At 38.9% G+C, this 23,338-nt stretch overlaps 1 protein-coding gene across 1 annotated transcript in view; it reads left to right on the top strand.

The window, feature by feature from the left end:
• The window catches only part of LOC144001029 (protocadherin-15-like), a 255,906-nt gene that overhangs the window by 176,305 nt on the left and 56,263 nt on the right, over positions 1–23,338 (top strand). Inside the window, exons 22-25 of the mRNA XM_077494957.1 lie at positions 1,881–2,111; positions 4,593–4,709; positions 12,089–12,229; positions 14,254–14,366. Coding sequence (XP_077351083.1) covers positions 1,881–2,111; positions 4,593–4,709; positions 12,089–12,229; positions 14,254–14,366 — 602 coding nt within the window. The remainder of the gene's footprint in view (positions 1–1,880; positions 2,112–4,592; positions 4,710–12,088; positions 12,230–14,253; positions 14,367–23,338) is intronic.

The following is a 23,338-nucleotide window of genomic DNA, read 5'->3' as shown; positions in this document are numbered from 1 at the left end:
TTTAGCTCAATAGGATAATCCATGAGTCTTTTATGCACTCAATTCAAATAAGTAACCGCGGCGATACACACGATGTCTTTTACTTGAACCCCTTTTCTACTTCTATATGTGATTATAGATACCAAGTACTTACTCCCCCAAAAAATATTTTGACTCTCCAAGGACCACCATCATGACCAACATTCAAATACAGAGAGCGCACTAGGCTGAATTTAATTCAATATTGTTGTAAGCCACTATAATGTTGTTGAATATTGATTTTATTCAAATTTATTGCACATGAAAGTTTGTTTTCTTCTACAAAGCTGAATGCAAACGAAGTGTAACGTTCACCATTTGAAGGCTTAATTGTTTGCCACACTAAACGTACACAACACAATCACTGGCACACGTCGGACAAAGGAGAATTCTAAAGCATTTGCTTTTCACAATTTAAGATCCCTCTCAGGTGTCTTAACTGCTTTCGGCAAAATACTCAGAGGATGAAAGCATTTTTTTTTTTTTTTTTTAACCTTTCAGCTACCTTTGTTTTTAAAGAGGAAATATAATGATTTAAGGGGCGGTCCTGTCTAATGCATGCAAATGAGTCTATGCTCACCCTTCTGCTTCTATATAGTACAGCTTTCATTATTGTGATGGCTGTGGGTGGAGCTTGGGAGTTGGCTCGATGTGACTACTAATCTCAAGTAGGAAGAAAAAAAGTGAGTAACAAGTGTAATAATAATAATAATGAAAAATACGAGATTAATGACAAAAAAATGGACCGTGTGTTGCCTCACAAAAACTTGGTGTGAGGGCGGTATTATGTAAATTAGCTGCGTTGTTACATTTCTGTTTAAGCAATTAGACCACAGATTTTTCCAAAATATACATACAGGACCGTCTCAGAAAATTAGAATATTGGGCACCTAAAAGCCTTCAATTTTTTCAAAAGTTAACCATGCGCCTTATAATCCAGTGCGCCTTATATATGGATCAATATTGAGCCGCAACAGGTCTCGCTGTCAAGACGCTATCGGTGACCCCGCACGATTGGTGACGCGCATGCGCTGAAGATCCCGCCATCTTGGATCGCTAGCTAATACTAATACTTTACCTCAGAGAAAATAATAAAACAGCTGTTTATTCATTTTGGGAGTGAATGGAGTTGTCAGAAAGCTGGTCTGTAATCTAATAATAAAGTATGACTGACCTATCTGACTGTTTTGTTGACATTCCCTTTAGCGCAGCACCATCTAATGGATGCATAACGTAAACCCAGCCTCAACTGTAGCGCCTTATATATGGAAAAAAGTTTTAAAACATGTCATTCATTGAAGGTGTGCCTTATATATGGAAAAGGTTTGAAAATATGTCATACTTTGAAGGTGCGCCTTTTAATGAGGTGTGCCTTATAGTACGGAAAATACGGTACATTTAAGTTACAAAAAAAAAAAAAAACAGCCTAATGAATTCACTTTTATTTACAATATGTCAATATTAGTCCTTAGCAGTCTTCTTCACATGATCTGATTGCAGAATCAGAATCAAAGAATCAGCTTTATTGGCCACGTATGTTGAAGCGGATAACACCAATAATTTTTCTCTGGTAGTATGAGCTCCTCATCCCGTGCTGCATTCCCAGTGCCGCAGAACATGTGGAGGTGTTATATAATGTAACTCAGCTTCTGTGAGTGTAGAAAGCCCTCAAGCGTATCAGTGAGTAACACTGGCTGCGCATCCCTTGAGGGAGTCGCTCTACAGTACATTTCTTTCATACCAAGGTGATGCAATATCGCCTCCAGTGGAACAAAGCAGAATTGCAACCTTTTAATGTTTTCGCGCTGTTAACTCTTTTGGGGTTTATCCCCACCCACCCACCGCCGCGCTCTTCTCCGCAGGCTACGGATGCAGACCTCTTCTCCAACGTCACCTACCGGATCAAGTCGGAATCGGCCCGTCGGCTCTTTTCCCTCAACCCGATCACGGGAGAATTGGCCGTGCTGCAGACTCTGGACTTTGAGGATCTGGCAACTGTGGGAACGGGAGCCTCGTACACTTTCCAGGTGGAAGCTGTTGACCAGGGAGGCGTCACGGCCCCGGGGCAGGCTACCGTCACGGTCCGGATCACGGTAAGAACCCCCTGACATTCATCCGCGCCGCAAGCTCTCAGTGCGGTGTCATATATTTCACCCGCAGAACCCAAAGCGAGTCAAGTGGAGAAACTCTCAACTCAACTTAACTTTATTTATTGAACACTTAAAAAAAGAAATGCAGCTGAAATCTAGTGTTGCACATAAATGCACTATAAAAATAATACCAATAATAACCAAAATATGGTCTAAATCACGTATAATAGGGAATGAGTTAGACCGATAATCGGCCTGGGGTGCCGATATTTTATTTATTTATTTATTTTAACAAATCTGAAGGCCGATAAAGCTGGCATGCATCTCAATGAGTAGTGAATGCTTGCGAATGTAGCAAATTTTAGGTTTTTAATTGTTGCAATGAAATTTTGAACATGCTCAGACAATTTTTGACTGTCTGCAAAGCTATTTTGAACAAAAACCCAAAATAAATTGAATTTCAACTTGACTTTATAAAATATTGTGCTGACAGTGGGAACACTTTTTAGTTTTGAAAATGAAAAATTTTGTTAAAATTAAGAAATTATGTTCAATTTTTGGAAACCTTTTTTTTTTTTTTTTTTAAATCATTTTTAAAGAAAGCTGTCTATTCTTTATATATTTAAAATTAAAACACAAACCTTCAAAGAAAAATTTTAATAAACAAAATTATTTTTTAAAATTTTGACAATAGTATTTTCTCTTTTACTGCAAATGAATATCTGCTTGAAATATCGGTTATCGGCCTCCTTGACTACTAATAATCTGTATCGGTTATTAAAAAAATAAAAAATAAATAAATAAACATGTCTATAACTAAAATATAATACACTTCTTTTAAAACATAAAATCATGAATTTCATTTTTCATACATATGATTTTCCAATTCAAACAATTTGTTTTGTTACACCGCTAGTAGAAATAGTTCAGAGGAGAGTTTCCCATTGTTGAGTATGTTAACTCATTTGCTCCCAATAACGTGTAAATACGTTTTTTATGTTTTAAGTGTCCCAAAGACGTATTTATATGTTTGTTTTTTTTTTGTTTTTTTTTGGTTTTTATGATAGAGCATACAGAAGGCTTTGATGCAGCCTCTCAACTGCAAAGAACGGTTGCGGAAATGGTAGTTATTACACAAACAGCCAGTAGGTGGCAGCAGAGCAAAGGAGATCAACCAGGGCCATCTACAAAAAAAAGCAAAATTACTAATAGATTTTTGAAAACTGATGAAACTTAGCTCTCTTCTAATGCTAATTGCTGCAAAACGGAAACAGATAGAAACATACTTTTTTTTCCTGATGAAAGAAGAGACTTTAATCTTTCTTTTGGTAGATTCCATGCTTTTTATAGCAATTGAACACAATATTCTGTGGGCCTTGCCAAATCAGTCAAAATTCAGTAAAACAGCCGGGAGCGAACGGGATTGCATCTGTGAAAATGGCTGGGAGTGAATGAGTTAACAGGGAAAATACTACCACAAAATGGCGATTTTTTTTTCTTTTTTTTTTTTTTCCAATTCCAGTGAATTTTTCTCAGAATCAAATGCACAATGCAAGTATTTAAGCTAGGAACATTTTTCCTTCAGAATGTACAGTGGGCCCATCTTCTTATATGAAATATAGATAGAAAATCTTTGATGAAAAGATTTTTTTTCTCATAGTTGCGTGATTAGGATGGAGCAACTGAAGTTGCGCAAGCTTTTGCGAGATCAATATCATTGCTCAATTTCGCGTGGACGGGAGCTTATCAGGCGCCACACGGCAACCTACCGCGTGGAGTTTGTCCTCCGATAAGAGTCAGCGTTTGCGTTCGATTGGCAAAAGCCGATCAGTCCGCGCGCCCTGCCGATATCAAATCACGCTCGGCTGTTTGGAAAATGGCAGCCGCGGACTCACGCTGGAGCCCATTCGGCTTCTCGTGTAAATATCCCCAGAGAGCTATTTGAAGTATCCAGCGTGTGATTTCCTCTCGTATTGTTTTGTTGTTGTCTCATTCGGGGGACGTGCTGCAGTGCAGATTGTCCTGCGTGTCCGACACGTCAGAACAAACTTCTTTGATCCGGAGTGGTGATCATCACACACACAAAAAAAATAGATGGTAGTTTTCTCCTGGATGACGTGTTTATAAATCCTTCATACTCTGTCACAACAATTGCAAAATAATAATTAGAAAGGAATATCAACTCGGAGTATTTTTTTTTTCTCATTATTTCATTCTCATGTGATTGCAAGGTTATCAAGACGGCATTAGAATACACGGCCAAACTTGAACGCTGACCTGTTGTGCATTATTAACACGTAGCTTGTTATTTCATGCCCTGTGGATGAGGAAATCGTGATCGCTGCATCTCGATAAAGCAGCGTAACGTTGACCAAGTTGTACTAACGTGGACTAGTGATCATGTTTTCGCCCATTTTTTTTCCCCACTGTCACGAAGGATACTTGTAGCCATCTTCATTTATGTCTGCCTGCCCGTGTTTACAGGATATGAACGACTTCTCCCCCGTCTTCAGCCAGCCCCTGTACAAAGGCATGGTGGCGCCCAACGCTGAGAAGGGGACAGTCATCACGACTGTGTTTGCTGACGACCAGGACCCACCGGTGAGTACATTTTTTGTAAGCCATCGGGGGTACATTGGACCCAAAATGGCGTTGTTTTGCTTCAGTTTTGAAGTTATTACAGATCGAGTAAGTACAAATGTAAAAGACAAGTCATACTTTCCTTTACAATTATGTTACGATACATAAAATAAGCTTTCAGCACTCAATGCTATGGAGGTGTTGTTCCGATACCGATACTGGTATCGGCAGAGGCACCGATAAGCATTAAAACGGTGGTATCGGTATCGGTGACTACTCACAAGTAACATGCCGATACCATTAATTCCAAAGCTAATATAGGATTTTGGATGCAGCACTGATTATTCACTGATATGCTAACTGCATGTCGATCTAAGATATCCTATTGGCCCTTGAATGCTCTGAACCAATGGCAGGACAGCTTTTTCATGTTGAGGGAAAAAAAACTTAGGTATCGGTATGGTATCGGTATCGGCCGATACTGCAAAGCTGGGTATCGGAATCGGTATCGGGGGCCAAAAAACAGTAGCGGAACAACACTACTTATAAATTTACAACACACATAGTAGGTGTTTAAAAGGGTGGGAACTGTGTTGTGGCTTCAATATGGCTCAGTAGGAGTGTAACTCGCCCTCAAAAACTAAAAAAAAAAAAAAAATGTCCTCTACTTTGCGAAAATTCACATATGGGTGGTCGTGGAACATGACACCTACGAAAAAGTGAGGGAACATACATAGTTGGGTCAGTGAGAGATTTTTTTTTTTCCCATCACAGAATTTCTAATTGTAAGATTTACACTGACAGTTTGAACAAATGTGACAAAATTTTATTTTTTATTTTTATTTTTTTGGTGGAACACCAGACATTTAACTTAACATGTAACTTAACAGTTACAATTTGTTACTGTAATGAAAGATTGTTCAATAAAATAATATAAATAAAACTTGATCAAACTTAAACTCATTCACTGCCATTGACGGAGATAGATGTCAAAGGTCATTTTTAATGGGCTGGCAGTGATTGACTACAAATCAATCTGTTGAAATGTCCTGCCTTTAACTCTTTGACCACCAAAAACGTTTAATAACGATCAGTAAAATCACGACGTATATTGCCATAAACGTTAAATAACGTCAAGAATTAAAAAAAAAGAAAAAATCATTCTCAGTGCAACGTCTAAGTGCAGCACTGCCTGGTCAATGGGTTGTGGAATCTAAAACACTCTACACTATGGCCAGCAGATGGAAGCATTGTATCTTTTTTCATCAATGATCAAAGCCTCTGTCGCCGTCTGGCAGTAAAAGAGTTAATTGCACTTTGCATGGATGTCAACTTTTTTTTTTTTTTCTTGAATATGATACCATTAAATTCCCAGCGAACGCTCTATGGAAAGTTTGTAATATTTCCCGCATTCCCCAGCAACCAATTTACCGAAAACTTTCCAGAAAAGTGCTGGAGGGCTATAGAAAATGCATGGGCAGATGTTTGAATAGTGACCAGCGGGATACGTTGTGCTCGTCGACGGCAACTGCACAAGTCTCGCTACGTTTCTAATTAAAGTGTTCCGTCTATACAATGTGGAACAAAGCCAGCAACCCGCGTGCACTTTTTTTTTATTTTTATTTTTTTAATGAAGCCGTATGAAAGAACGGCTCGGCGAGGTCTCGCTCCCTGACGACGCGTCGCTCTTTGAACATCAGACGTTTCCATTTGTTCGCTTGTTTCATGCGGCGCACTTGAAAGTTGCCGCACGCTTTCATTTGTGTACACCCGTGCGCGTACGCGTTTCCGCTCCCCCTCGCCGCCTCGACTTGCCAGGCTTTGACTTGCAAGACTCACCGGGCTTTAGCCTCTGACAGTGTCATACTTGAGGAAATATACGGGGGATTTTTCGCTTCACATTGTGGTATCTGTGGAGTTTCTCCTGGGAGTGGAGCAGTAATGACTTTGGTCTATTTTCTTCTGGAATCCATCAGTCACGAAGCACAAGCGACACAATGCAGGCAAAAAAAAAAAACTTTTGCTAACTAACCTTTTATTTGACACTTCCTTCATACTTGTGACTCATAGTTGTTCTTGGAGACAAGGTCGTTTTTTTTTGTTTTTTGTTTTTTTTACTCCATCTTCTCTTAACTCATTCACTGCGTTTGACGGAAAAAGACGTCAAATGATGCAATGCATTTTTGCTGGGCTGGCAGTGAATGCGTTAAACACTTTTTTCAATTTCAGGTTCAAAACACTCACTGACCTCGTTGTGCTTGCCCTCACAGCTTCCACCAGTCTGGGGAGCCCCGGCTTCCACTTCCTTTTATTATCAGCAGCTCCTTCATGTTTGGGGGTTCTCGCAGAGTTGGCTTTGCACCTTGACACCGGGGCAGTCCCAGCTGAGGGTGGTAGAGTACCTCTCATAATCACTGACTCTCTCAGCCACTGTAGCAACTTTGATTTTTTTTTTTTTCCAAGTTGTTAAGACAGCCTGAGCCTTGATGCTCCATCCAGCCATCCATTTTCTATGCGGCTTATTGCGATCGGTGTCTGGCGGGAGCTGGAGACTTTCCAAGCTGACTCAGACCATTTCACCTGTCAATCAAAGGTCAGAGTGAGCAAGAATTGACACTGATGATAGCGTTCTGTTTACTCATTCATTTTTTTTTATAGCCTTTGTCCTTATTAAGGTCACTGAAAATGAAACAAAAATGTAAAACTGACCTTTTTGGTGGCTTGTATATAAATATAGTGGTGCCTCATTATGCCCGGTCCCCATTGAAATGAGTGAAGATGCCATTAATCCCTTTCAGCCTCCACAAAAAAAATCTGACAAAATTGTCATTTAAAAAAAAACAAAAACAAACATAGCACTCTATTTTATAACACAGACACAAACGAAGAAGACTTTCACAAGTACTCTAAGTGACTTCATAAACTGCCATAATGTTTTTTGTTTTTAACAAATGATAACAAAAATAAGCCTGTGAGTATTTCTATACTGTTTGTTTACATGTGTTGATGCACTGTTTGTGTTCAAATCATTAAATAGATCTGCGATTGGCTGGCAACCAGTTCAGGGTGTATCCCGCCTACTGCCCAAAGCCAGCTGAGATAGGCTCCAGCACCCCCCGCGACCCTTGTGAGGAATAAGCGGTCAAGAAAATGGATGGATGGAATCATTGAATAGATTTAACACTGTGACTATTGATGGTATCTGTTAGCATGGTTATGGCAATTTGCCTTATGTCTTAGCATTAAGCTAGCAGGAGGCAAAGTTGTTTAAAACAACCACATAGTTTAGCGTTTAACCTGGTAGTTTTAAGCCTAATGCTAATTTGGGTAATGGTTTGCATCTCTAATCCTGTAAACAATGGATATAGAAACAGTGTAGCTGCAATATGATTGGCTGCTTTATCCAGGCAGCAAGTCGTGAAGTATGAATTGGCCTGTATACTGCCCCTAGTGGCCAACAAAATATGCATTAGATTGAATGAGTGAGTTAACATTTTTAATCATGTCAACATATTATAGAGTTCTATTTGTCTCTTTTTTTGGGGGGAAGTTGGAACAGATTAACGGCATTTTCATTCATTTCAGTGAGGAACGATGATTTCAGATGATTTCAAGTTACTCGCATGGTCATTTCTCGCCTTGGAGCCGATTTTTGAGGAATTCAACTGACTACTCAGGCTTCACCTTAAATTTTAATCCCCTTTCCACTTGACTCTGCCCAAGGCGTACCACTGTACAAAAACCTTTTCAAAACCGTCCTGCGATATGAGAACACAACCCACCCCGAGCGCGTCTACGTGGTCAGCATACGCGAACGGATGAGGCTGTGACGCAGCGCAGGGCTTTGACTGACACAACAATTCGATTTCCTAACAGGAGTGGACTAACCCAATCTCTTATTGACCCGGGGCTCAAAGCATTTTATTGACAGAGTGCCCGTCAAAGGCTAATACAATATGTATCACAGCCAGACAGCGTACTACGTCTCTGTCAAAAGTTCCTCACGGTTCGGACCATCCCCGTTAGATTTGCGGGTAGACAAATATCTATCCAGCTTCCACCTCGGGAGAAGTGATGCTTCTTGATGTCTAAAAGTGGACTGTGTTTTCATCTAGTGGCCCATCACTCTGAATGAGATTACCATGGTGACAAATGCTCCATGAATGCATGATTCCTCATAGCCGGGTTTGAAAGGTCTGTTATTTATGGCTGGTGGGTTGAGAACATTGCAGCAGAAAATGTACCCCTGCCATTTGTTCGAGAACCGCCCAACTTTTCAGAGTGTTTTGAAATGCATGTTAAATAAGATGTAATGCGCTGGAAGTAAACTTGATTATTTTGCACTTTGCATTTCATTTCTCTCCCTCAATTACTGTAGATGCGAAGCCATCACAGATGCAGATGCTTTTTAGGAAGTACTGAGCAGCTATGACTTTTATTTTCGCAATGGTAATGGCATAATGTGTTCACTCTGGCAATGTGAATCATAAAAAAAAATGGGTGGTAGAACATTATTGCATTACACATGTGAAAAATGTATCTCTCCCCCACTGCATGTAAAGCATCATGTGGTTGGGAAATGTATTTCGATAATTTTTGGTGACAAGCAAGAATCAGGCATCAAATCAGGTGTAAATAAGCACTGATTATCCCAACAGGAAACCAAGATGGGAAGGTTTTATGAGTGATTGATAAAGGGTGTCAGTGAGCGACCAATCTGCTGAGTGATGAGATTTTTTATTTTTTTTAATCCGAGAGACATCTGGACTCGTTTGACGTTATTGACTGCTGCTACATTGACACATCTACAACCTCTGTAAAAATGACGGATGGATCTTTGTAAACAGCTAAATATATGGCTCATAAAATACGTTTTTTTTTAACTGGTAGTAGCTGTGGAAAAAAAATGGCCTTTTGTATCATGAAAATAGAATGATTGTAATGTAAAAATATAACAAATATGTTCAGAAGGCCAGCAAACTGACTGACTCTGCTACAGTGATGTTAGCTCGCCGGTGTCGTATCAGCTAACTAGCTAGCTTAAGATAATGATTCCTACTATTTGGTGTTTCGATTACCAAAGACATAAAACTACCTGGATCACTCACTTTTATCGTAAATAAACAATTAATTCATCTGGCACTATGTTTTCAGACACATCATCAGGCTTCTGGAGCATTGTCAATCTAGTTGCGCTAATCTCATTCCAGCTTGTTGAGCTGGTCTTTCTAAACTATTCAATACAGTATATTGTTTATAAAAGTTAGTTTTTACACTGTAGCTGTACCATAATTGGAAAATTGTACAGTATTGTAAGCGTTAATTTACATTTTTAAATGATCTGACCAGGCTACTGTGATCCTAGCTTGCCTCTTTCATGTGCGCTAACTAACCATCTTAAGCTAATGATTTCCATTGTTTGCGGGGCTTTGAATACCACACACACTAAAAAAAAGAGACACCAAACTCACTTAGATTATAACTTCAGTAATGTTAATTCAACGTACATGATGTTTGCCTGGCACATTAAGCCACACTTTCCAGCTTCTGTCGTAGTATCTTGCTAGTAGCGCTAATCTCATCACAGATTGATGGATGGATATTTGTCATTAGCTAAATATATGGCCTTTTAAAATACCTTTTTTTAAAAAGCAGTATTAGCTCTAAAGGTTAAGTGAATAAATGTAATGTAATGGAAATAATAAACAATTATGCTTTTGACTATACTGAGGTGAGCACTTTAGCAAATAAGTCTAAATGGTACATGGATACTAAGGTAAAATCTTGAGCTATTTTCTATCAATTTCCCGCACAAGTAGATTTAAAACTAAATTTTACTGTAAATTATTCAGTAATTCAAAAGCATGATGTTTCTATGAATATTTAGCCACATTGTCGGGCATCTATAGCATTTTCACGATAATTGTGCTACTCTTATGACACATGACAATTATATTTGCAGTAATGCAGCTAGTTTTAATATTATATTGCATATTTTATCTTGCACGTTTTCTTTTTCACTTCTTTTTAAGGTGACCTTGAGTTGATAATCCCCCGTACAATATTAGAACAATTATGATAGCACAGCCATACATTTCATCAAAAGGCAAACAATAAAATTGTGAGCTGATGAGATTGCTCAGGCTGGTATAATTATGAGTGTATAATGTTTACTGACCGGAGCGGCTCCCATTACGGCGGTTCTACGATACGGCGCAAACATTATTCTTGAGTTTTATTGTTGATCCACTCTGACATCTTTTCCATCGTCCTGCAAATCCCCCCCCAGGGAATTCCCTGAGAAGGTTTCCCAACCCCTTAACTCATTGACTGCCATTGACGGAAAAAGACGTCAAATAATGCATTTTTGCTGGGCTGGCAGTGAATGTGTTAAACACAATGTGCCAATATATTTTGTGATTATATTGCAGCCTCCTTTTTTCATTTTTTTTTTTTTAAGGCAAATGTTGCTTAAAAATCCATCAATTTTGGTTATATCTCATCTTAAGTCATTGACTGCCATTGACGGAAAAAGACGTCAAATGCATTTTTTTGCTGGGCTGGCAGTGAATGTGTTAAAGACAAATGTGTGTGAGGAAAAGCCCCTTTGGTGACATGTTCATGCTTGTGGTTTTATCTCTTGTCGCTGTGGCCTCCAGACTGGCCAATCCCCGAGGCAACAGTCCATCTTGGGCGAAAGAGAGGGTGAGAAAAAAAAAGATTATTAAAAAATCAGCTGTGTCCTTAGGGAAGAAAGTGTTGCAAGAAAAATCTATTAAGATGATCCGCAATCAGGAAGTGTATTTAATCTAAATCCAAGTATCACCGTTAACGTCCGGCGCCTACTAATTATTAATGCAAGTGATTTATTCTGCAGACTGTAGGCATGAGTTTAATAAAGAAGCTTTTCCCCTTTTTCAATAAAATTGAACTCAAGACATCTGAATTCATAAATAACGTGATTTATGCTAGTGCAATCAAATGCTGATTAATAAGAGCAATGAGATGGAGAAATCATAACAAAATTGATCATTCGTTTTTTGTTTTTTTTAAATAATATTCAAGGAAAGTTTTTCAAAGAAAATATGGAACTAATCCAATAATCCATTACCATTTTGAACTGAGCAGCCAGGATGTGTAGCTCCTTTCTTACAGTGGTTCCACCTCTGAATTTTGGTCAAATTCTGTGTTAGAATGAATTGAACGACAGGTTCCACTGTACAACAATAAAGAAGGACCACCTTTTTCCCCTTATTTACATTTCTGAAGATCCAATTTTTGCTCGGATCTGTGTTGTATAGTCGAAAAGTTCCTTTGTTTTGAGGTCCCCCGCCATCATTTTGTGAACTACAATTAATCTCATTTATTATTTTGTCCTCCTCCTCCTTGTTCCTTTGCAGGGCACTCCGGCCAGTTTTGTGCGCTACAGAGTGGACCAGGACAAGTCGCCGTACAGCGGGAGCATCTTTGATGTCGAGGAAGTGAGCGGAAGGATTGTCACCAAGGTCAACCTCAATGAGGACCCCAGCCTTACCTTTACGGTGAGAAGATGTTAGCATATATGGGTGGATAGTTGGATGGATTGCTTGACTGATGGAGACAGACAGAGGAAGTGATGCCATTGTGTTATTAAATGGGCATAAATTGATCAAAAATATCCAAAGGTAGGGTTTCTTGAGGACTGCCAGCGGTCTTGCAGGCGGCCATTTTACGAGCCAATACTCTCCGAGAGAGTTGCAGTCTTAAACTTGGCTCCGATTGAAAGCTATGCATGGAAGAATATATCTAGGGTTACAAAACAGTCTCAAAATGTGACCATCAATCGGATCTAATTAACTCATTAGCTCCCAAAAACGTATAAATATGTCATATTTTATGTTTTAAGTGTCCCAAAGACGTATTTATACGTTTTTTGTTGTTGTTGGCTTTGATGCAGTCTCACTACTGCAGAAAATGGTTGAGTGGCAGCAGAGTATAAGAGATCAACCAGGCCATGTTAAAACAAGCTGATTTCCCCACATTTCTAATAAGAATTGTGAAAAACGATGAAACTTAGCTATGTTCTATTGCTAATTGCTGCACAGCGGAAACAGATAGGAATATACTTTTTTACCTGATAAAAGAAGAGACTTTAATCTCTCTCTAATGGCATGCACTGCAGTCATGATCCCGGGATCTAGGTTGCGTCAGGTTAATACATGCTTTCCAAAAACGTTATTTGCGTCACGCAAACGAGGTCTTGCTATTAGCGCTGGCGTTAGTGAATTAGACGCTGCATGTCAATGAGTCTCATTTGCATCAGGGTGGGCATATTTTGCGTGTAATGTATGCAAATTACCTAATTCACATATGCACAAATAACACCGCCGCACCGTTGCGCAATCTGTTTGGCAGAGCATTTAGTGATGGATTTCCCCATCTGCGCGTGTTTAGTAAATTCGGCGTTCCCGGCTTGCTCCATTTTTACCGGTTAGCGCCGCGCAAAGGCGCCGCAAACCTTTAGTGAATATACCCCTCTGTTGTTAAATTTGTAAATGTGGCTATGAACCCCATTGCACGTCACTGCTTCGTCGTGATGATCTGATGGGCACCATTTTTATAAACGGTGATATCTTGTTTACTGGATGACAATTTTTTTTTTTCTGCAACCTCTAAAAGCAGTGATTGAACACTCGCTGCTTGTTATATAAAGCCATCATCTCAAGGTGATCCGTTCTGTTCATTTGTTTTTGTTTTTTTAACACATTCACTGCCAGCCCAGCAAAAATGCATTATTTGACGTATTTTTCCGTCAATGGCAGTCAATGAGTTAAGATGAGATGTAACCAAAATTGACGGATTTTTAAGCAAAATTGCCTTAAAAAAAGAAAAAGGGAAAAAAGGATGCTGCAATATAATCACAAAATATATTGGCACATTGTGTTTAAAACATTCACTGCCAGCCCAGCAAAAATGCATTATTTGACGTCTTTTTCCGTCAATGGCAGTCAATGAGTTAAGATGAGATGTAACCAAAATTGACGGATTTTTAAGCAAAATTTGCCTTAAAAAAAGAAAAAGGGAAAAAAGGATGCTGCAATATAATCACAAAATATATTGGCACATTGTGTTTAAAACATTCACTGCCAGCCCAGAAAAAATGCATTATTTGACGTCTTTTTCCGTCAATGGCAGTCAATGAGTTAAGATGAGATGTAACCAAAATTGACGGATTTTTAAGCAAAATTTGCCTTAAAAAAAGAAAAAGGGAAAAAGGATGCTGCAATATAATCACAAAATATATTGGCACATTGTGTTTAAAACATTCACTGCCAGCCCAGCAAAAATGCATTATTTGACGTCTTTTTCCGCCAATGGCAGTCAATGAGTTAATATATATCTTTGTTTTAAAGAGAGAAGCAGGTGTTCTAGGACATTTAGTTCTAATCACGATATCTCGGACAACACGTTGCGACAAAAATGTTCCCTTTCTCTCTCTTCCTCCTCCTTTGTGCTTGTAAAATGAATTATGGCGGGTGTTGTAAACAACGTGTAATATCTGGCTGCTGTCTGTGTGTGCGTGCAGTTGTTTGTCATCGCCTTTGACGACGGCGAGCCTGTGAAGACGAATAGCACCTTGGTGGAGATCACCGTCCTTCAGCCTTCGCGTATTCCCATCTTTACGCAGGAGGAGTACAGGTGAGCGCACGTTTGTTATGACGGTTTCAACATGTTCAATGAATATTCACCTGCCCTATGAAATATTTATTGCTGCGAGTCCCCTCGTTTGGGATTAATGATGTGCGTCAACTGCTTTGGCCTACATTTCTGCTCCTTGTGTCGTTGTCATGCGCTCTTTTGCCACATGAATCATTTCCCAGTATAAATATGTACGGAATCCTCGGGGTGCTTGTGGTAAATCACGGCGGCTTAAAACTTCTGTTCCCCCTCTTCATACTAATTCACTGTTAAAATGGATCGTTGACGTTTATAGACGTCAATGGCAGCGAATGAGTTAAGTGTGGCACACGTGTACCGACAATCGGGTTAGTCAGCAAAGGTCGATTGTTATACAGGCTCTCTTTACAATTTGAAGCATTTATTACAACGGCAGTTAAGTTAATTATGTATATATATATTTTTTAACCTCATTTAATACACCTCTTTATTTGGGCTCCATTAGTTGCACGAAGAACATCAAGATGGTACTTGAGTTCTTGCCACGTTCGCTGTAGCATAACCTCATCAATGGTGTCAATGGCATCAGAAATCTTTTGCTACTGGTTTCTGTGGATCTCACTCTGCCTCATCGATCCTTCCCTCCTTCCTCCCTTTAGTTTTTCCTCTGGTCTCTTGAGATCTCTTTAATTTGTTGGAATTTAGAGGCTTCCGGGGTTGGCGTAAGACTTTGATTTTGTAACCATGGGGAAGGCAGGAAGTGTTTGGTCGGTGCTGGATTTCACTTTGATTTATCTTTCTTTTCTTTGACCTTTTCTCTGGTCTCCTGACCGTTTGAACCTCACGACTCAGGCGAGACTCTGAAGTATCTGGTTATGGTGAAGGATAATGAGAGTTTTATGAGGTCTTAGGTGAATTAATGAGTATAAATTTACACGTATTTGCACGCGCACACACGCACGCAAGCGCACGCACACAAACGCACACATACACGTAAAAAAAAAAAAAAAAATGATGATAAGACGTTGAATCGGTAAGACCACCGAATGAACAATTCTGAGCTCTCAAAAAAAATAAAAAATCTTTTGCTTCAAGCGAGGAATGAGAGATTGTTTTCTGTTGATCTACTCCACACTCGAAGACCAGTAAGAACTGACATGCCAATTTTTTATTTTTATTTTTTTTTCACGTGTGGGATCTCACATTTTAAAAATCAGTTACTTTGGTTAAGAGGTTTAAGCGCCCAACACAATTAGACTGTCAGAAAGGGCAAAACTCCTCCATGTTTCTCAAGGATGCTGACGGGCGTGTCCAAAGCGTGGTCCGACAAAAGGCTGCTGATGTTGCAGTGACTCAGGAGGAGTCGGACAAGTGATTTATAATTAAACCACACATGGATTATTAACACTTCCATCTGAAGCGGCTTTGAAAGAAGTCGCTCATTATGCGCCGGCGCCGGCTTGTAATGTGCTGCGTTGCATGCTTTGCAGTAGGCACCTGTCTGAGGTGATTCCCGGTAGGCTGAGGCACCGGAGGACTGATGGCAAAGTTGTCTCCGGCGGGACTTAATGGGAGCGCTCCTTTTAAGTGGATTGATTTACGAGCCGGCGTGTCAGTCAGCGTAGGCAGACGCGCCGCCGTAACTGAATTTGACGTGCCATTAAGACTTGGGTAGGCTGGCGGAGGCATGACACAGCTGTCAACACAATGACGGAGTTGTGCGCGACTTTGCACAAATATGCCCGTTCAAATTTTTTTTGTGTGTGTGGATTTTCTGTATAGTTACCAGTTGCATTATTAGGTTACACGCGCATGATCGAATGATATCCCACATGAGAGCGGTATCCCAAAAAAACAAAACAAAAAAAAAAGAAGCTGCCTGTGCTAGAAAGTGCAGATGTAGATGCTGATGTGCATTTCGACATCGCTGGAGATACTCGCTTTTCAATTCATACGATAGGCAGACGGTAAATAAACGATTTAGTTACCGTATTTTCCGCACTATAAGGCGCACCTAAAAGCCTTCAATTTTTTCAAAAGCTGACCCTGCGCCTTATAATCCAGTCGCTATTCGGTGACCCTGTACGATCTGTGACGCGCATGCGCCGAAGATCCCGCCATCTTGGATCGCTAGCTAATACTAATACTTTACCTCAGAAAAAAATAATAAAACAGCTGTTTAGTCATTTTGGGAGTGAATGGAGTTGTCAGAAAGCTGGTTTGGAATCTATTCATAAAGTTTGACTGACTGTTTTGTTGACATTCCCTTTAGCGCAGCACCATCTAATGGATGCATAACGTAACCCCAGCCTCTACTGTAGCACCTTATATATGGAAAAAGTTTTTAAATATGTCATTCATTGCCTTATAATGCGGAAAATACGGTACATATTTTGAGCACTTCCACAATAACACAGAGGCAAAGATCCAGAGACGCTTTCAAGTTAGCTTGGCCAATGATTTTTGGATCCCGCCCTTGGGTTGGCTCTCATTTCGTTGCATTAGAGAATATCAAAATGTTTGTAAACAAATAACCAGGGTGCATCCAGGTGGCGGAATGCGAAATAACCTGAACTGAAACGATGACAAAACTTTATTAATGTGCAGCCAGTTAATTCCCAAAAGATTTAGGTTCTTTTCCGTTTCAATAAAAGCAATCTTTATCAATCCAGAAGAACAAAATACAGGACCACCTAATGACAGACTAGCAACTTCTAAGAACTTGGAAGCAAACCGTTTTGTTTTAGTTTTTATTAGTTTTAGTTATTTAATAAATGTTTTGTTTTAGTTAGTTTCAGTATTAGTTTTAGTTTTTTTCCTTCTTTTAAAAAAAATGTGTATTACTTGTGGACAATATTGAAAAAACACCATGGAAGCGACATCATCTGAAGGTTTTCTTTTCTATTGGCTGCTGCTAGATGACGTTACTTCTGTGTGACACACTTTCAAACGTCCTTATTGCGGTTAATATCAAAATAAACCTACTTAAAATCACATTTAAAATCATCCCCAAAGGCTCGTGCATTAAATGAATTACCAAAGACGAAAACGAAGGACATTTTTGCTATCATTATAGTTAGTTTTAGTTATTTTTGTAAACATAAAAAGTAGCTTCAGTTAGTTTTCATTTAAAAAAAGCATTTTTGTTTTTATTTTATTTCATTAACAAATTTTTTTTAATTTTAATTTTAGTTTTTTTCCGTTAAATTTAGTTACCTGAAGTAACACCGATGCATACTGGAGTTGTTGCCACACATAAATCCATGTGACAAGGTCTATAAATCCTGATCCAGTCCCACTCCCCACCATGTTGCTCACTTGTATTCATCCATTGATGAACATGCACAGCAGCATCACATTGATCATCAATTTGAATGTCCGCGTTGGTCTCGACCCTCGCAGAAGGTCGAGACCCCCGTGCCCATGGGGGGGGGGGGCACCGTCGGCTTAAACAATGCCTATCAGGCCGCGGCAGCTGGCCCCGGCTGCAAATGACGAGCCATGAAAAGCATTAGCCAGGTGCCGGAGCTTCTCCCGCCCGAGCGCCGTCTCTTCCTGCTGAGGGTGTCCAATCTGCTCGCGCTTTTTGAACGGCGTTGCCGGCTCATCCCTCAGCCAGGCGATTTCTCCCCAAAGAGAAGCAGCCGCCGCCACAAATCACCGTGTAAACGTCCAGAGGAGCTCCCGTCTGTCAGCGCGCAGGCAGTAAGTTATATGAGCAATCAGGTAAGTTATGCCCGCAGCTCGGGGCCACACAATCAAAAGGGCTCTGCTGGGTTTTTTGGCCGGCTTAATGATTTCTGCCCGGGCTTTACGGTCGGTCCTGTCCATCTGTCAGAGGGAAATGAGGGCCTCCCAGTCGTTGTTAGCTACAATAAACGGCCCCGGCCGCTGTTTATGCTGTAGCAGCACACCTGCCATTTGTTGCGGCGCTTTTGCGATCATAGCCGCATGAGCTGTTTATGTAAGCAGCTCATAAAAGAGAGTGCAAACAATCAAGTGGAATGTATTGCTGTTATTTGTAATTGTGTAATGATTTTTGGAGGGTAAAGGTGCTTGTTTGGGATAGATGGAGCAGATTTGTTTGCTTGTATAAATGCGCTAACACTAATCAGACCTATGTTGTAAACGTATATATCCTCCAGGTAAAACCAGCCAAAGTGTGTAATTTAAAATACTAAATATTATTGCTAGTACTACTTCTACCACTCCTATGCTTTGTGCTACTACTACATAGAACAGTCAAAATTTATCGATTCATCGACAAGTAATTGATCTTTGACCGCCAAAAACATTTAACTCATTTACTCCCAAAAACGTATAAATACGTTCTATTTTAAATATTACCATGCTCCCAAAGATGTATTTATACATTTTGGATTTGATGCAGCCTCTGAACTGAAGAGAATGCTTGAAGCAATGGTAGTTATTACAAAAACGGCCAGTAGATGGCAACAGAGTATAAGAGATCAAAAGGCTCTTTTCCCCGTAGTTTTAAACAAATTTGAAACTAATTTTAATGATGCCTACTTGGCCTTCGCCCCATAACAAAAGTTTTTTTTAAAAGTTTTTTTTGCACAGTAGGCTATTACTGTCTTGCAGCTGTGTGTTTTGTTACTACTTTGAAAGAAACATATTATGCACTATGCACCTTTCTTTTTCTTTCACGATATAAAATCATTCCTAGGTGTCTTCCCAAAAGGTTTTTCTTTCCATTGTCAAACTAAACAAAGGATACAGAACACTTAAGATCCTCTTGTGACATTGTGCTTGAAATCAAAGTTTTTTGTTGTTCGTTGTGTGCAAATGCCGAGTACAGCTTTTGTTACCATGACGACGGGGAGGATGTTGTGTCAGAGGTTAGGAGTGTTGTGCCAAAGTTGGGTCTACTCATTGTTGCCAACTTAGCAAATGTTATGACCCGTCTTGCGATTATTTTTCAATCAAGTACCTCGTAACAAATCTGCCCACTCTTTGTGCTCTTCGAGTATTGTGGAGATTCTGAGTCACCACTTTTGTGTCCAGACTGCAAGGCTTAAAATGAACCGATAATTTTAAGTTCAATCAAATTTTGTGAGGTGGAAGCGCACGACTGATTGTTCACGGACACCTTTTGAGAAATAGGCAGATAAGCACAGATTTATTTGGTTGTTTCATTTCACACTTGATGCCCGAGCAGACACAACGATTTGTATCAAGGCCATTTATTTAACCAAATTTACAAGCAGTCTTATTTCATTTCTTCAGTTTGACACTAGCAATATATGAAAACGGGGCCGTAGCCATCATTTAAGAAAATGAGGGTGAGAAACATTTTTTTGTGAGTAAGCCCAACTTTTATGAGCAAATTATCTTTTTTTTTTTTTTCCGGCGTCTTCTCTGTTGTGGCCAAATAACTAAATTACAAAAGTGTCAAATTCTAGTTGAGTTGAAATACAATGACAGTAAAGACTAAGTAGCAGATAATTAAATGCCCAATGGCGACACCGAACACATAAATTAAGTAAAACATCCTTCTTGCCAGCAGGCTCATTGCACACAAAATGGAAAGGAAGGGAAAACGTTTTCAACTATTTTTTTTTAAAATTATTTTAAAGAGTCAAAATCCTCTAATTTCAGCTTCTCAAAGGTGCTTAATTGATTTCTTTAGTCTTGTAAGACAGTCGCCCAATTACAGTCATCCCTCATTCACCTTTTGCAGGATCATTGCTTTAAAATTGTACTTACAGTATATTGGAGATTATTTACTATATCGCAGGATTGTGTATTACAAACATGTCCATACTCATTTCACACGTAATAAAAGAAGCTAAAGTCCAATGAGCCGATTGCGAAGTACAATCGTGTAATTTACACTTATACAGTCAAGTAAATATTATTACATAGCTAATTCAATGTAGCCCATCACCGCTAGCTGGAAGGAATTAAAAAAGGTGGTTATACATTCTCATTCACTGACCTCCACATTGGTCAAAAGGCCAGGTCATTTTCCTAAATTTAAGAACAATCAGGGGTGGGCAAAGAGGGCCGGAGTCCTGCAGGTTTTGGATGTTTCCCTTCTCCAACCCAGCTGATAGACGATCAGCTCGTCAGCAAGCTCTGCATAAGCCTGATAACGATCCTGTTGATTGGAATCAGCTTGTGTTGGGAGATGGAAACCTCAAAAACCTGTCGGACTCTGGCCCTCGAGGACCGCGATTGCCCACCCCTGGAACTTGCATAATACTGTATTGCAGTGGCTTATAATAATGTGAATGCATTTAACTCATTCACTGCCAGTCCAGGACAAAAAAAAATAAAAAATAAATCTTTGACGTCTAAAACCGTCTATGGCAGTGAATGTGTTAAAGTTGGATGCCCGCATGTTTTGAATATTCTTGGAGACTACACAAAAGTTGATATTTTTTTAACCATGTGTCATAAACGCTGCAATTTACTGTTGTTGCTTTAATACCAAGTTGATGCATAACGAAAAAGCTGTTTTGCACATTGCTTTATTGCGTGTGCAGGAAAAAAATGAATCTTTGACGTCTAAAGCCGTCTATGCCAGTGAATGTGTTAAGGAATACAATTTCTGCCTTGTTTTTAATTCACACTAACACAGGCCTAATTCACTACTATATTTTATGGTCCTCATTAGGGATGTAACGATAAGGGCAATATCGTGATATCGTGATATTAGAACCGCCACAATATCGTCGTCGTCATGTTCACAATATTTAAAAGGAACACATCTGTTTAAAAAAAAAAAAGTCAGGTTGATTTCCATTTATTTAGTTCTAGCACCCCCTAGTGGCTATTTTATTAGTGCAATTTAATTTCGATTAGGGATGTTTTGGCTTTCTATGTTTAAACTCTATGCTAATTGTCAGATGAAGGGGAACCAAATTTGCTTGTGAAGCGATCAATGTGTGCTTGCATTAGCAAGTAAGTGCCTCAATATTGTTATGAGAGATTGTAGGTGGTTTATATGCATTCCTGTTATGTAAAAAAGCACAATGTTGTGTGTTTTTTTTAGTATGAGCTCTTTTTTTTTTTTTTTTTTACAATATAGTGATCTTTTTTAAATATCGCCAACCACCCCCAATATCGTGATATCGTATCGTAATGTTTGGATATCGTTACATCCCTAGTACTCATTTTGGTGGAGACTTATGTTTGTTTGTTTTTTTGTTTTTTTTAATAAGGTATCACATTGTTTTCAAAAGTTTGAGAAACACTGCTAAAGGCGGGTTGGACACTTTTGAAGATCAAGAAAGGCATCTTATGAAAAAAAAAAAAATGTTTGAATATAAATGGCTGTGTGATTTGCGGGCTTTGTTGCCAGAAGAGCACCCAATTTATGTCAGCGACACCTCCGGCGGGATTCGGCTTGTTAGAGAGAGAATAATGTCTCCCGGCGGGCGAGGCCTCCAGGTGGCAAATGATTTAGTCGGCCGCTATAAAACACGCAGGCCGCCGTGTCTGTTTGTGTGATGTCACGATGCCCCATCGGTGTGCCAGGCTAACCCAGTGGTTAATAATAATATTAATAATGATGATGATATTAATGTCATGTCATGTTGAGGCAACACGCACAATGAGGGCTGCACAGTAGTGTTGTTTTTGGCAGCCATTTTAGTTTTAGTCGTAAGATAGTATCTCATAGTATCTCAATGCTGTTTTTTTTTTTTGTTGTTGTTGTCAGAGTTCATTAAAGATTGCAAACAGTTTTTAATGGTTGCAAACAGTTTTTTCCCCCCTCTTTGCTAAAGGCACTCAACAAACGGCACAAACAAACTTCACATTTGCGTCTGAGGGGGGGTGACGTCATGTATGCACATTTTTTAGCACTCCTGTAAACATAGCACACCACAAAAACAACAATGAAGATGGAATACAGTCACTTTTTTTTAAGTTTGTCAGCTAAAGATGAAAATATTCAGATTTGTTGTACACTATGTGCTGTTGACAAAGTGCTATCTAGCTTCATAAATTCAAAATCAAAAAAATAAATAAAAAATAAAACAGACCGCAGTGCAGTATGTATTTGAGCTGAAAGAGAAAGCACACTAGACGATTACAGTGCGACTACAGGAGGTCCCAATATAAATGATAAGCTTTGCATTTACAATATTAATAGTTAAATATGTCAGGTAAAAAAAAAAATAAAAAAAAGACTCCTTTTATTTTATATATTATATTTAAAAATTTTTATTTATGTCAAGTGTAGTCTAGAAAGGCTGTATTTTATTTATTTATTTATTTATTTATTTATTTATTTAATAATTAAAAAAAAAAAAACAAGTAGCCCATGTATGTTAAGTGAAATCCAGAAATGTCTCATTATTGTGCATTTTTAAATCAAATAAATACTAATTTTATCACTAGGAAAAAAATGCACTTGCAATTGTGATTTGTTAATTAAGCAGAGTTGTCGTAAATATAACTAATCAGTCAAATACTTGAGTAACGTTTAAAAGTAAGTCCAACTTTGGCTCACAACACAAATCAAAGAATTGCTCATCATAAATGCAACATATTTTTCATTTCTTGCCAATTACTGGTCGGCATTACTAAGGATGTCTGCAGATGCTTAAAAAAAAAACTTCAATTAGATTTTTGCACAAGTGTGCTCTTAAATATCCTTAAAAAATGACCCTTAAACATTAAATCCGTTGTTCAAGAGTCTTAAAAATGCCAGACCCAATAAACAACTTTTCTAAAACTTTGTAATTAGTCTGCAATCACCATAAAAAATGTTTTATAGCCTCGTGGCCACGTTTTCTGAATGAGTGCTGTTAAATTTGATCGATACGTCCTTAAAGAACGATTCCGAGAAGTCATAAATTTGTTTTCCTCAAACCTGCAGATACCTTGATGGCTTTTCCCCCCCTTATGTCCTTATACATTTTTTATTATGATTATTTTTCTTCATATGAGATGAATTTTCCATGTTTCCCTTGTTTTTCTTTCCTCTCTTTGCTCCCCTCTGCTAATTGTGTTCAGATTCC

The sequence above is a fragment of the Festucalex cinctus genome, chromosome 14 (genome assembly GCF_051991245.1).
Source record: "Festucalex cinctus isolate MCC-2025b chromosome 14, RoL_Fcin_1.0, whole genome shotgun sequence".
In the NCBI taxonomy this organism is placed as follows: domain Eukaryota; kingdom Metazoa; phylum Chordata; class Actinopteri; order Syngnathiformes; family Syngnathidae; genus Festucalex; species Festucalex cinctus.
Note: the sequence above shows the minus strand (reverse complement) of the source record. Positions and strands in the feature narration are given on the sequence as shown.